This window comes from Juglans microcarpa x Juglans regia, chromosome 1D (assembly GCF_004785595.1).
Source record: "Juglans microcarpa x Juglans regia isolate MS1-56 chromosome 1D, Jm3101_v1.0, whole genome shotgun sequence".
NCBI lineage: Eukaryota > Viridiplantae > Streptophyta > Magnoliopsida > Fagales > Juglandaceae > Juglans > Juglans microcarpa x Juglans regia.
Genome location: NC_054594.1, coordinates 32,389,636 through 32,403,025, shown reverse-complemented (window position 1 = coordinate 32,403,025; position 13,390 = coordinate 32,389,636). Strand labels below are relative to the sequence as shown.

At 31.0% G+C, this 13,390-nt stretch overlaps 2 protein-coding genes across 3 annotated transcripts; both read left to right on the top strand.

The window, feature by feature from the left end:
* Window positions 1-1,922: 1,922 nt before the first annotated feature.
* On the top strand, window positions 1,923-4,464 carry LOC121252974. Of its 2 annotated transcripts, none has more exons than XM_041152873.1 (7): window positions 1,923-2,277; window positions 2,364-2,402; window positions 2,649-2,738; window positions 2,827-2,880; window positions 3,804-3,857; window positions 3,944-4,018; window positions 4,149-4,464. In XM_041152873.1, exons 1-7 carry the CDS (start codon window positions 2,224-2,226, stop codon window positions 4,272-4,274), a joined length of 492 nt encoding a protein of 163 aa, XP_041008807.1. In that variant the 5' UTR covers window positions 1,923-2,223; the 3' UTR covers window positions 4,275-4,464. The 2 variants fall into 2 exon arrangements, with proteins under 2 accessions (XP_041008807.1, XP_041008880.1); XM_041152946.1 differs by having other exon boundaries at window positions 1,927-2,277; window positions 2,649-2,702.
* Window positions 4,465-6,592: 2,128 nt separating this feature from the next.
* On the top strand, window positions 6,593-8,344 carry LOC121252892 (heavy metal-associated isoprenylated plant protein 35-like). The gene is made up of 3 exons (XM_041152762.1): window positions 6,593-6,798; window positions 6,901-6,976; window positions 7,348-8,344. The coding sequence occupies exons 1-3, from the start codon at window positions 6,751-6,753 to the stop codon at window positions 8,094-8,096; spliced, it is 873 nt and encodes a 290-aa protein (XP_041008696.1). The 5' UTR covers window positions 6,593-6,750; the 3' UTR covers window positions 8,097-8,344.
* The last annotated feature ends 5,046 nt before the right edge of the window (window positions 8,345-13,390 follow it).

Genomic DNA, 13,390 nt, shown 5'->3' with positions numbered 1-13,390 from the left:
CTCATAATTTATTCACCACATATTTAGTAAGAGAAAAAAATAAAAAAAAAATTATGAGTGGTGTGTGATGTATGGAGATGATGAGTAGATTTTTTTTTAATATTAGGGTTGACACTACTTGAGAATAATGTTTAATATAGAGAGGTCTCTATATTCAAATTATAAAAAAAAAAAAAAAAAAATGTAGATTCAAAGCTCTGTTTTTTTTTTTTTCTTCTTATTATTAGAGATAGAAATAAATAAAGCAACGCATGAGTTATGATATGATCATGAGGATTTTGGTAGTGGGTAACAAGGTGAATGTTAATTATTCGTCCCTTTCCTTAATCATCTATTTAAAGGTAGGATTAAAGTTAAAGAGAATAAAGTAGTAAGCTAATGATTGAATGTTTAGTACTCTAAAATTTGCCAATTACAAGGAATGAGAGACATATTCATATATCTATAAATTTGAATCCACCCCCCAACGGCCTTTAAGAGGCCTCTCGATCGCCCTTTTCTCTGTCCAATTGCTTCAATTCTCGAACCTTCTTCCTCATACAAGTAATTAAAAACAATTTAAAAAATCAAGTGGATCTGAAAAGTGGTAGGTAAATCACTTCCAAAGCTATTCAAACCATTACGTTAAGATAGATGATTATTCTCATTAATTTATATTATAAAATAGATCTAACGTATCATATCAAATTATATTATTTTATGTTAAAAATCTGTAAATTCTAGAGTTTCAAAGATTCTCTTCCAAATGTATTAAAAAAATTATATTATTTTATACATTTATTTTTATAATATTTTTGTATAAATTTAACACATTTCAAATCTGAAGTCGCGATCTAACCTTGGATTTGATCATGGGTTCTCGGGTCGTGAACTATGTTTACAAAATGCCTTTTCAAATTCTAATAAAAATATATCTATTCTCAAACAACATATATTTCTTCATAAACATCACCCATTTCCATGAACCTTAAAAACAATTCTCTAAAATTTTGTTAAAAATATTCCTAGTGGTTCTACTATTTAAATATTAATATGTAAACATGAAAAATTATTCTTCTCAGTCATTGTTCACCACTCCACATCCTTCACCTCATGAAAAATATCCTCATACCTTATAAAAAAATTATAAATGTAGGAATGTGGGAGTGAATGATGACTGATGCATAACATTCATCGTGTAAACATATCCCTTACTATGTGAATAATTATATTTATAAAAAATTTAAATTAGGAATGTTTTTATAATATATTAGTAGATAAATATATAAAACATATTAGGCCTCGTTGGTTTTCATAGATGAGATGAGATGAAATGAATTGAGATTAAATTAAGACTGTGTTTGGATGTTAAACTGAGTTGAGTTGAATTGAGTTGAGATGATAAAATATTATTTTTTAATATTATTATTATTTTTGGATTTGAAAAAGTTGAATTGCTTATTAATTTTTGTGTTGAAATTTGAAAAAGTTGTAATGATGAGTTGAGATGATTTTATGAACCAAACGAAGCCTAAAAGTTAAATAAAATATTGATAGAATATATATTTTTTAATATTAATTTTGTTTTGAGATTTAAAAAAGTTGAATTATTTATTTTATTTTATATAAAAATTTAAAAAAAATATTATAATGATTAGATGAAATAAAATGAAATGAGTTAAAAGAATTTGTGAAAACAAATAACTCCTAAGGGTGGGTTTGGATAGACAGTACAGATGAGATGATATGTTTTGTTAAAAATTAAATAAAATATTGTTAGAATATAATTTTTTAATATTATTTTAATTTTATAATTTAAAAAATTTGAATTATTTATTATATTTTTATATAAAATTTTAAAAAAATTGTAATAATAAAATGGCGAAATAAAATATTTTGTGGATTCAAACACATCCAGTGTCAATGAAATAGGTTGTCTCCAATAATACTGAGTCTGTGACATTCACAGTGTGAGTGATTAGATCTGCAGATTAACGTGCAGCTGCCATTAACTTGTACGAACTGCCCGCCCAAACACATCCTTAAACTCAAATTTCAAAATCCGAAGTACTGTTTTGTTCTGTCACAATGTTCCACCGTCTGGGTCCTTGTATATATAACCTCGTGCCGATGGTGGAAACTCTCCGGATTGAAGATAACTTTGTTTAAGGCCTCCGACCACAAATCTGAATTCAGAAGCCTCCCCAAACAAACCAGATAAATCTCATCGGCGTCCTCGATTCCATGGCCAATTCTGATCCATCTCCTCCACTCCCTCGTGCCAATCCACTCTCCTCCGTACTCTCTCTCTCTCTCTCTCCACGTTTTTGTATTGATATATTATTTTGTTTATGAATTTGATGATCTGTGATTTTTATTTGCAGAAGAAGGAGAATATTACTCCGATTGGCTCAAAGATCGCGGTAATTTCAACTCCGCACCTACCTTTTTTTCTGTATCTGTTTATCATAACCAGTGTTTCGTTTGTTTGCCTTTAATGGGTTTTTTAGTACGCTGCTTGATTGAGGTTTAGATTTTTGTTGAACGGTAACAAAGAGAGAATTGGGGGTGGGGCATTTCTATTATCTTTGTTCCCGATATTCTCTGCAGCCAAACAGGGACTTCAAACAGCTGTAGCTTGCTAATATAAGTTATTTTTTGGTTCTCAGGAACTAAATGAATCAAGGGCTGAGCTGCTTAATAGAATTCAAGGTTTGAAACAGGTGACTTTAAGCAATGCTTTCTTAGTGGGAATAATGGTTGTTAATTTCTTCAACTTGGCTTCATACATTTCAGTTCTGACTGTGGACCGCTTTTTATTTTATTTTATTTTTTTGAGCTAATTAGGATTTGCAAAATTGGAGATCAAAGTTAGACACTCAAGTTATGGTCTATCGCAATGTAAGTGTTTGCTGGGTATCACAAAACGTGGTTGTATATTTATTTTGTTCTGTTTTCTAGATGTGAAAATTCTGGGTGTATTTTTGTCTTCTAAATTTTTTATATATGGTCATTTTTGCTCGAATAAAGTATCTTGCTCATATGGGTGCTTGTTCTTTGGGACATGCTATGACATTCTATTCCTTTGTTTGATACTTGGATCTTATTTATGACTGGATTAATTCTCACCCAGAGCTGTTTTGAACAAGTGTTGGAATTGATATTTGGATCTTATGCTGGGTTTGCCCACACATCTGGTTGGGGATTGTCAATAGAAACATCATATGTTTGATAAAATGGTAGGCTTTATGTAAATAAAACAAATCATTTGAAATTAAGTAGACAACTATGCTTGTAAATAGATATATAAGGATATTAGCAGACAACGTCGACATATTTTGAATCGATGATGCTTGCATGCGATAAATTGACATTGGGATTTCCAATTTGAATATTGTCAGGGATGAAAGATGGAAGTGGCTTAATAATTCCTCTTCCGATTGTTATTGCCCATGTTTAAAGAATGATGGTCTATATTAAAAGTGGATAGGTATTGATCATTAATACATCATATCTAACATGGTTGACATATATGAATTTGTGATATGCATGATTTAATTCAAATGGATTGAATGTAACATCATCATCATCATCCATGGTGATTGGTGCAGCCTAATGGAGTTCAGTATTAGAAATACATCAAATTAGATTCTAAGTCATCTTTATTATGCTCAATGGAGTTCAGTATTAGAAATACATCAACGTGCAGAAGTTGAATGTCTAATTGGCATACTAGAACTCACTGCTTTCTAGTTTTCATAGAGATAGATTCCTTTGTTCTTAAACTAGTAACTTTTTATGCAATTGTTTCTTACTTCATACAGGAGCTTTCAGATCTCAAGAAATCACTAAATGTTGAAGTAGAGCAACTTCGATCAGTAAGTGGTGGCTCCAGATTTAGCCTTCCAAGCTCTATTTTCCAGATATATGTATATAATTTTTTTCTCAATCAAACTGGAACTAGGAATTTCAAGAACTGAGGACCACTCTCCAGCAGCAGCAACAAGAGGATGCTACTTCTAGCCTAAGAAACTTGGGGGTAAGCTATCACTAGACTAATTTTTCCTATGCCATTGGCTTATCTGTTAAATAGATTTCTGGTACAATTATATGTTTTGAGAACTAATCACCAGTACCTGGGCTGACGCATAATAATGAGCTTTTTGCAGCTGCAGGATGTCACAACGGATGCTAAAAATGCTCAGGCTCAAGATTGCAGGGTTGAGGGAAGTGACAAGGAAGGACATATTTTGCCTAAGGAGGAAGACGATAATGATAAAGAAAGTGAAAGCTAGATGGCTTAATTCGGGAGTGTGCATACCTTTTTGGGTTTTGCATGACCAAAAGGAGATGGGCATTATTCCGTGAATCTGTACCAATGTTGTTTATAGAGAAATTTAAATAGGGAAATGATATTTATGGTTGTGTAGCGTACCTTGAAAAAAGTTGATAAATTTATGACTCATGAAAATTTTATTTTTTTAATGCAACTCCCTCTTCTTTTTTAAGGGAGTTTGCGGAAATTATAAATTTCAAGACTGTATGTAATATTATTCAAAAAATTAAATATTTTTAGACTAGTTTATTTTTTTTTTTAAGATAAATGATATTTACAGTTATACAGTAAATAAATATATATTTTTTAAAAAATAAGTAAATATGAAATGCATTAAAAAAAATTAAGTTTTTAATTGGGAACATTATTCTTTTTGAATTTATTTACATAATTTATAATTGTATCTGAAATAGAATTTCACGGAGCAAACAAGAAATTATTTAAGACTTTATTTTCTAAAAGAAAACTTCACTTAAATTTGGATAGTATTTTTATTTTCTATAAAATTTGTACCAATAAAAAATCTATAAGGATCGTCTTTTATTGGTTGGGCCAACTAATCGTATGGCAGTGATTTAATTTATTGTTGGTGGGTAATTGCAGCCCTATTTTTAATCCATATATATCTACCCATATCTACCATTGGTGGTTATTTATTGCCTGAAAGATGAGGGATTAATGTGATGTTCTGTCTCGTCTTATCAACCACTTACTTTTTGCACCATTTTCTGAGCGCAGCGTCAATTTTAATTGGCATTGCGAAAATAGAAGCTTACGTGTGCAAATATTGAAAGCCATAGTGATTGCTCGACCGACCAATTGAGGTTTCGATACCTGAAAACTTGAATAGGGTTTAAGACGTGGAAAATGATTGGGTTATTATTATTTTATTATTATTTTTATATTTAAATTTTTTATTTTATTTAATAGTTAAGGAAGTGATTATTAATAAAATTATATATTTTTTTAATTTTTTTTTAATATTTAAGAATGTTAAAAAAATACATAAAAGAAAATGATAAAAAAACAAATATACTATAAGTAGTAATTGAGTAGTAAATAGGTAGTAACTCTATCACTACCCTTAAGATGCAGCTGAAATGCTTTGGAACTCAAATTTGGGTCCCGAATGTGTGTTCTGAATAGTTTTTATTTATTTATTTAATGATTAATGAAGTATTTTTTTAATGATATTGTGAATTTTTTATATTTTTTAAAAATATTTATGATGATTAAAAAAATACATAAAAAAAGAAAAGAAAAATAAAAAAAACTCTTTTTGCCTTTTCGGTAGGTTCTCAGCAAAATTACAATCTATTGACGATTTATATTTAACTTTAAATATAATAATATTTTTTTATTAAATTTAAACCCATCAAATTAAAAGTAAAAGTTAAAATAAAATTTAAAATAATATCATTTTATTACATAGATATAAACAAGTTGTTATGTAGAAGTAATTTCTATCGTTTCTCTTGCAAAATAAAATATATCCATGTGTCACTCAACTAGCCTCCCGATTACAATTAAATTTAGTGTGTACCATAAATCTGTAAAATCTACAACAAAAATAGCACTGATTATGATAAAAGATATTTATAAAATAAAAGTGTTATAATTATAAAGAGATTCTATAAAAATAAACTCATAAATTCATTTAATTTTATATAATATATTAAATCTACTTTATAATAAAAAATAGTTTTATAATTTAACGTACCATATTAAGATACATAAGTTTGTAAATTTATTTTTATAAAATCTATTTGTGACTAAATTATTTATCTAAATAAAACTTATAAATAGATATGCCTTGATTACAATAGTTTTTTTTAAAAAAATAATTTTATAATCTAACCTACAACAAGTTATATTAATTTATAAAATAATTTTTCATAATTTGTTTTAGAGGACTACACATTTTTCTTAAATTCATTTAATAAAATTTGTATCTTTATTTGTTTTTGGGTTCGTTTGTATAGTGTAATGAAATAAAATAGTTTTATATTATTATAATATTATTAATTATTTAAGATTTGAAAAAAGTTAAATTATTTATTATATTTTATGTAAAAAATTAAAAAATTTATAAAAATAAAATAAAATAAGATAAGATGAAATTTTCTATATCCAAACCATCCGTAATACTTTTCTTCGAGTACTGAACCACTCCTCTAGTTAATTTCCGTAAGTTTCCCTTTGCCATTTTCAAAGTATACTTTGATAGTTAATAAGTTATCTTTGCACTCTCCCCCCGAATTTGAGTGCATAAATTGAAGTCCTTCAAAGTTAAAAGCACACGGGTACAGCTTTGACCTGAATTTCTCCCACATTCATTCCTGCCTCTTCCTGAACGCCTTCAAAACTCCCATACTCCCGGGTACTCTTTCTTTATCTTCTCCATTCAATCTCAAACCTTTACCTTCCTCCCTCTAATGGCTACAAATTCTACTCTAGAACCATCAGAAGCACTGAAGTATCAGGTATAATCATTGAAGACAAACCCCCTTCGTATTCTTTCTTATATTTTTCTTTCCTCGCTACATGTTTTGGCATTTCAATGCTTGCTTGCTTTGTTTTTTCAGACATGGGTCTTGAAGGTTTCTCTCCACTGTGACGGTTGTAAGAGGAAAGTCAAGAAAGTTCTGCAGAGCATTGAAGGTATTGAACAGAAATATGAAAACCCTTTTATCATTTCGCTGTTGAGAAAATGAAGTAATAGAAAAATATATCACTTGAAACGTTTAAATCCCACACCTTTTCTTTTTTTTGAGTAACCTGCGGAAACGAAAACATATAACATAACTGAGCTACACAGAACTGTCCGACTTAATGCAGGCAAGTTTTTCTCTTTTGTGAAGCCCAGAACAGAAAACATTAGTACCTTTAAGTTTCATTGTTCTTTCGTTCAATTTTCTAGTCATCCAAACAGTGTTACAAACATATAATCTGGAGATACATTTCTATACACTCGTTTCCGGGGTCATCTTTTGTTACACAGCCTTTATTGTACTTTCTTTAATATTTTGCAGGTGTTTTTTCCATAACTTTTGATTCACAGCAGTACAAAGTTACGGTGACAGGAAACGTCACAGTTGAGACCCTAATTAAGAAGTTGGTTAAAACAGGCAAACGGGCCGAGATTTGGCCAGAAAATACGGTCGGGAAAGAGAAAAAGTCCGGGAGAGCAAAGAACAAGTACAAAGATAGTAACCCACAAAGTCAAAAAGTTGAGAATCCATGCGAGAAAGTTGAAGAGAAGCATAACTCTGCTAAAAAAAGTGGAAGCGAAAGTGGAGAGAAGTCGCAGGTACATCATACCGCCGGTGAGAAGTCGCCGGCTGCGGGTCACAAGGGCAGTGAAAGTGAGGGCGCTGCTGTGCTTGCTGCAAAAGGTCGCGGTAAAAAGAAGAAAAAGAAAGGGCAAGAAGGTAATAATGAGAGCAGTGGTCAGGGTGCACCATTCTTCGGTACGCCCGCAGGCACGAAATCTAAAATTCATGATCCGGGTATGAATCATGGTGGTGTGGCCCCGCTAAATCCCAGCTCTACACGTCAGCAATCATGCCAGTACCCACAGGCAAATTACCCTCAGCCGGAGAATATTGCAAGTCACAACATGATACATCCTGCCCAAAGTTTCAGTCCCTTCTATTGTGTTCCATCAGTACCGTACACGTACGCAGGTGCCAACCACGAGATTTATGCAGTGCAAGCGGCACCGTCGGACTCGTTTGGGATTTTCAGTGATGAAAACGCCAATGGGTGTTCCATCATGTGATTGACTTGGTTGTGGGATCCGAACGGTGGGTAGTGTTGGAATAGGCCTTTGACTTTGTGTTCAGATAAATAGAATTGGTAACAAAAGCAACCATTTTGGGACTCATATTGCTATATACAAAGTTGGTTAGAGTGTTTGTTAGGGGGAGAATTGTATTTTGGGCTCAAATGGGTATGTAATTTTTATGGAATTCAGCTCTAGGGTCTTAAGTATTGTGACTTGTTTGGGCTAAGTTGGTTGTGAAATGTAAGCTGAAACCTACAAGGTAATTATTCTTGTTTGCTCTTAGTATTTCTATTGTATAAGCAAAAGGCATTAATAAGGTCAAAGATGTATAAAAGGACGGGTAGATAGAATGCAATAGACATATATATCGTTTTATATATCGCAAAATGCCAAAGAAAAATAAATGAAAAATTATATTTGCAATCATAAAGTTTACAAACACGCAATCCCTTTAAAAAAAGTGAATAGATACGAGATTCATAACAAAATAATAACAATTTCTTAATAGTGAATTTTATTATTTTTCAAAACGATTATGCGGCATTTGTGGATTTCACGACTGTATGTAGCATTACTCTAAATAAATAGATAAATTAAGTCCATAAAGAGATTGTTATAAAGGCAGTCGTTGGAGCCGTTCATAGAATGGCAGGCCAATCACCCCCTTTTAGGATGGCTAGATCACCCGGCATGGGTGGTGCAAGCTAGCGCAATCCCGCAAAAGTGGTTTGTCAGCCATGCTTTTGGGGGTGGTGTTGGCTAGATGGTGACGATTGAACCACCCATTTGTTTGGTGGATTTGGCCACATTTCGAGGATGTAATTGAACCATACATTTGATTTATACAGTTCATAGTGGCAAAAGAGTATGCTCTCTACCATTAGGCTTTAGTCCAAGATTCTAGCAGCTTAAAACAAATGAGTGCATGGTACAGACTGTACAGTTGCAGTTGCATTGGCACGAGCTCTCTATATATCATATAGTTTTGTTTCTCTTGTTTACAAAAGGCGAATATAAGCTTTAAAGACAGTACCTTCGTAGAGCTGAGTATAGTATAGTTAGTAGCCCCTTATATGGTAGTCAACATGAGGACTATTTATTCTTTACTTTACATTTGGTATATATAGAATGAGCTCTGCTATCTAGCTGACTACATCGCACGTTATATATATTTTAATTTTAATTTTTTAATTCTTTAAATTAATTAAATTTTTATACTCATAATCTCTACACCATATATTTGTTAAGGAAAAAAAAAATAAAAAGATTAAAAATAAATAGAATACTCACAGGAGATGGCATTTCTGTTCATGCTATTTGAAATTTTGAATAGGATAATTTGATTCCCATTTGTCGTCACTATGGTCAACCCCAAAGATCCGCACTGTTTGACATTCCGAGGCTCGTGTCAAAAGCGAACCTTACGGCTATTTTGTTTGTTCTTTGCTGTATGTATTATAGATTTAATTATAAAATTGTCTAGGGGAGTAGGATATGAAAGAGCACTTTTATCATTAAAAAAAATAAAGGGTTCAAATTACAATTATTTGGTCAATGTCCAAAAAATAAAAAAGAAAAGAAAGATTCCCAAGCACCTACTTTGATCGTGAAGAAATTTTGTGAAAACGACGGAAACAAGGTGCAAAAAAGCACAAAGAGAACAAACAGGGTATTCTCAACAGCATGCAACGGGATTCGGAACCGGATATCCGGCCATAACTAGATCCGAATCCAGATGTTAAAATTCGGACAGTTATCCATCCAAATTAATCCGGATTTAATCCGGACAAAAAATCAGATTCAATCCGGATATCCAGATTGTAACCGGATATCCGGATTGAATCCGGATCTGGGTTATAACTGGATTTAATCCGGATTATAACCAGATAAATCTGGTTTTATTTATTAGTTTTTTAAAAAAAAAACTTTAAAACTTACAAAAATGTTTTTATAGCACTTGTTTTTTTTTAAAAAATTCTGATATGCTTAAATTGCCTAGATTTGTTTTTAAAAAATAATTTAAACACTTTTTAAAAGATTTTTATAAAAAAAAAAATAAAGAACAAAATAAATAAAAATGCAAAATAAATAATATTGTTGTTACATCACAATGCAAAACATAAATTTACAAAAAATAAAAGAAATAATAATACATCACAACTAATTAACTAAAACATTAATTTACAAAGAACAAAAGAAATAATAATACATCACAACTAATTAACTAAAACATTAATTTACAAAGAACAAAAGAAATAATAATACATCACAACTAATTAAACTAAAACATAAATTTATAAAGAACAAAATGCATTAGTCTTCACATTTTGAATCTGGAATTGGGAGGAAATTTTCTACCGGACTGTCTCTCCATAAGCTGCCAACAACATCAATTACAACAGAAAAATAAAATTTTTATATTTTACAAATACACTTCATAAATAAGTAGAATAAATAAAAAATTTCTGCCATTAGTATTGAATAAACATTAACAAACAAATATTTATTTGTTAATAAACATTAGTATCCTCAACATTAGTATCCTCAACACAGTCCATAGTCCAACATATATAAAATGAATTAGCTGTATTGAGCAACACAGTCCACAAATAAATACCAACACAGTCCACACGGCACCAACACAGTCCACAGTCCAACATTAGTATCCTCAACACAATCCACAGTCCAACATTTTAACACAATGACGAGATACAATCTCAATCTCAATTATACAATTTCAATTCTAATAATGTACATGCTTCAACAAATATAATCAGAACCAACAATGACAGCAAATATAATCAGTGAGAAAGAGGGTGAGATTACAGATAAAAGCTCAAACAAGCTTGGGCAATTAAAAACACAGAACTAATGTAGTCATGTAAGCTATAATGACCCAAGTTCACTGTGCAGAATATTAAAAAAGCACTGCATAACTTGAATAATTATGCAGGAGTTATGTAGGAGTATAAGCTAATTATTAATAGTTTTTGTGATTAAAATTGTACAAAAACCAGAACCAATGTAGTCATGTAAGCTAATTTCAATTCTAAACTATCAAGCTTGCCAATGAACTGTTAATAGACCATATAAATGTTTTAATTACCAACCAAAAATCTACGACAATGAGTATCAATATGGGAAAGACACTTCTTCTACTTGGAAATTAAGACCAAATAATTAATGTAATTCAAGAATTACATCAATCTCACGTACACTAGCAATACCTAACCCCTATAATAATGTATAAATTAATAAAATAACTAGCAGAGTGTTCTATAGTAGAAACAGAGTTATATCCACTGAAAAATTCATTTTAATTGAAACAAGTCTACTGAAAGTCTAAAAATTGGAGAACATGAAACAATGTCGTAAAACCTTGGTTAATTCCCCAAAACCAGAAACAAACCCTCCCCATCTGAAACAACCACTCATATCTTACATAAGAAAAAAAAACCCTCTTATTCTCTCTTTCATAACTCGGTCCCATCGTTTACAACCAAATCCTAAAACACTGAAAAATATAATAAAACCCTAAAACAAAAAAATCCCAAAACACCCATCGTTTACAAAAAAAAAAAAAAAAACCTAACACTCAATCAAAAATCCCTAAACCCATCATTTACAGAAACTAATAAAGTAGAGAAAGAGTGATGACCATACCAGATGCGCATCTCTCTCCCAGATGCGCAAACTGCAAAGGACTTCGAAAGACGACGGGATTTAATAGAAGAGACGCCTGCGTCGAAGAGAGAAGGCAGAATGGATTCGAAAAGGGGAAGAGAATGGATTCCGGAAAGGAGAAGAGACACATGCGTCGAAGAGAGAAGAGTAGGGATTCGAAAGCTTAGGGCAGCAAGGGGTTTTTTTTTTTTAAAAATGACCCAGTTACATATAACCAGGTCATAGAACCGAATCCGTAACCGGATTCGGATTCTTCTCACCCGCCTGGAGTAATCCGAACGGATAATCACCTAGATATACCTGGATTTTCGGGTTTCGAACCGGATTGAAAAAAAAACCGATCTGAATGCACACCCCTACTCCATTGTCAAGAGACTCAAAGGCCAAGACGCTAAAAAGATAGATGATGTCATGTTAGGAGAAGAGAAACAAGTGGGATAATATTGATTTAAAAAGGTAGGTTGCTGTAAGATTGTAGGGCCATTTATTTTGTCTTTAATTCTCTATCCCTGCTAATGAGTCAAGGACAAAATTCTAACTGTAGCTTCAATGTGCCAGTAATGAAAATAAAAATTTTATGTATAGTCATTTTTACTTATTGATTATGTATTTTACTAACGTGAATAGCTGTATCACTTTTTTTAATATAAAATAACTGTTTTAACTAATCAAATTAATGAAATACATGATAACCATATATAACAAAACTCGTAATGAAAATAACCACATCATTTGAAGTTCATGTCACTAGAAGTTGTTAAGTATTTTAACTAAATAAATTGTATTTAACAAATACCATAAGTAGTTAAATCTCAAAGCCTACCTTTTAAAGTCCCAATACGAAATATCTTTACAACATCGTTTTAAGTATACTGAAATTGCAGAAAATTTTCTTAATTAGATCACGAGCTGCCACGTCTCAAATCAGTCACCACACTTGCTCGATTAGTATTTTCGATTGGTACTTTCTAGAGTAGATCATAAGTGTAGATTTGAAGAGCGAGATGAAAATTTTTTATTTTAAATAAAAATTTAAAATATTATTTTAAAATATTATTATTGTTTTAAAATTTAAAAAAGTTAATAAAAATTTAAAAAAATTGAATTATTTATTATATTTTATATGAGAGTTTGAAAAAATTGTAATGATGAGATAAGATAAGATTTTTATATCTCATCCCATGCCTCAAACATATCTGTGCATCCACGGATGATTATTCGTTAAGACAAACATAACTATTCTCAATATTCAAACTATTTCACTACTATTTACAAACAGTTTACTATTATTCACAATTGATCTTAGATACTCTTAACATCCAACAAGTCAGAAATACTTCCTTATATATTAACATAACTTTCTTCATTATTTCATTTAAAATTAGTTCTCTTTTCTTAGTTAAGAGTTTAATTCAAGTCTGTTGCGTTGTCCTTCTAAGCATATATGAACTCGATCAGAATTAGGTAGCCAGACATTACATGTCTTAACAGTCCTCCGACTAACACAAGCCTGTGCAATACTAATTTCTCATGACCTAAATAATTGTATCCCTTACCTTTCATGAAACCAACGCCAAACACTCTCCCAAGATCCAAGATAACTC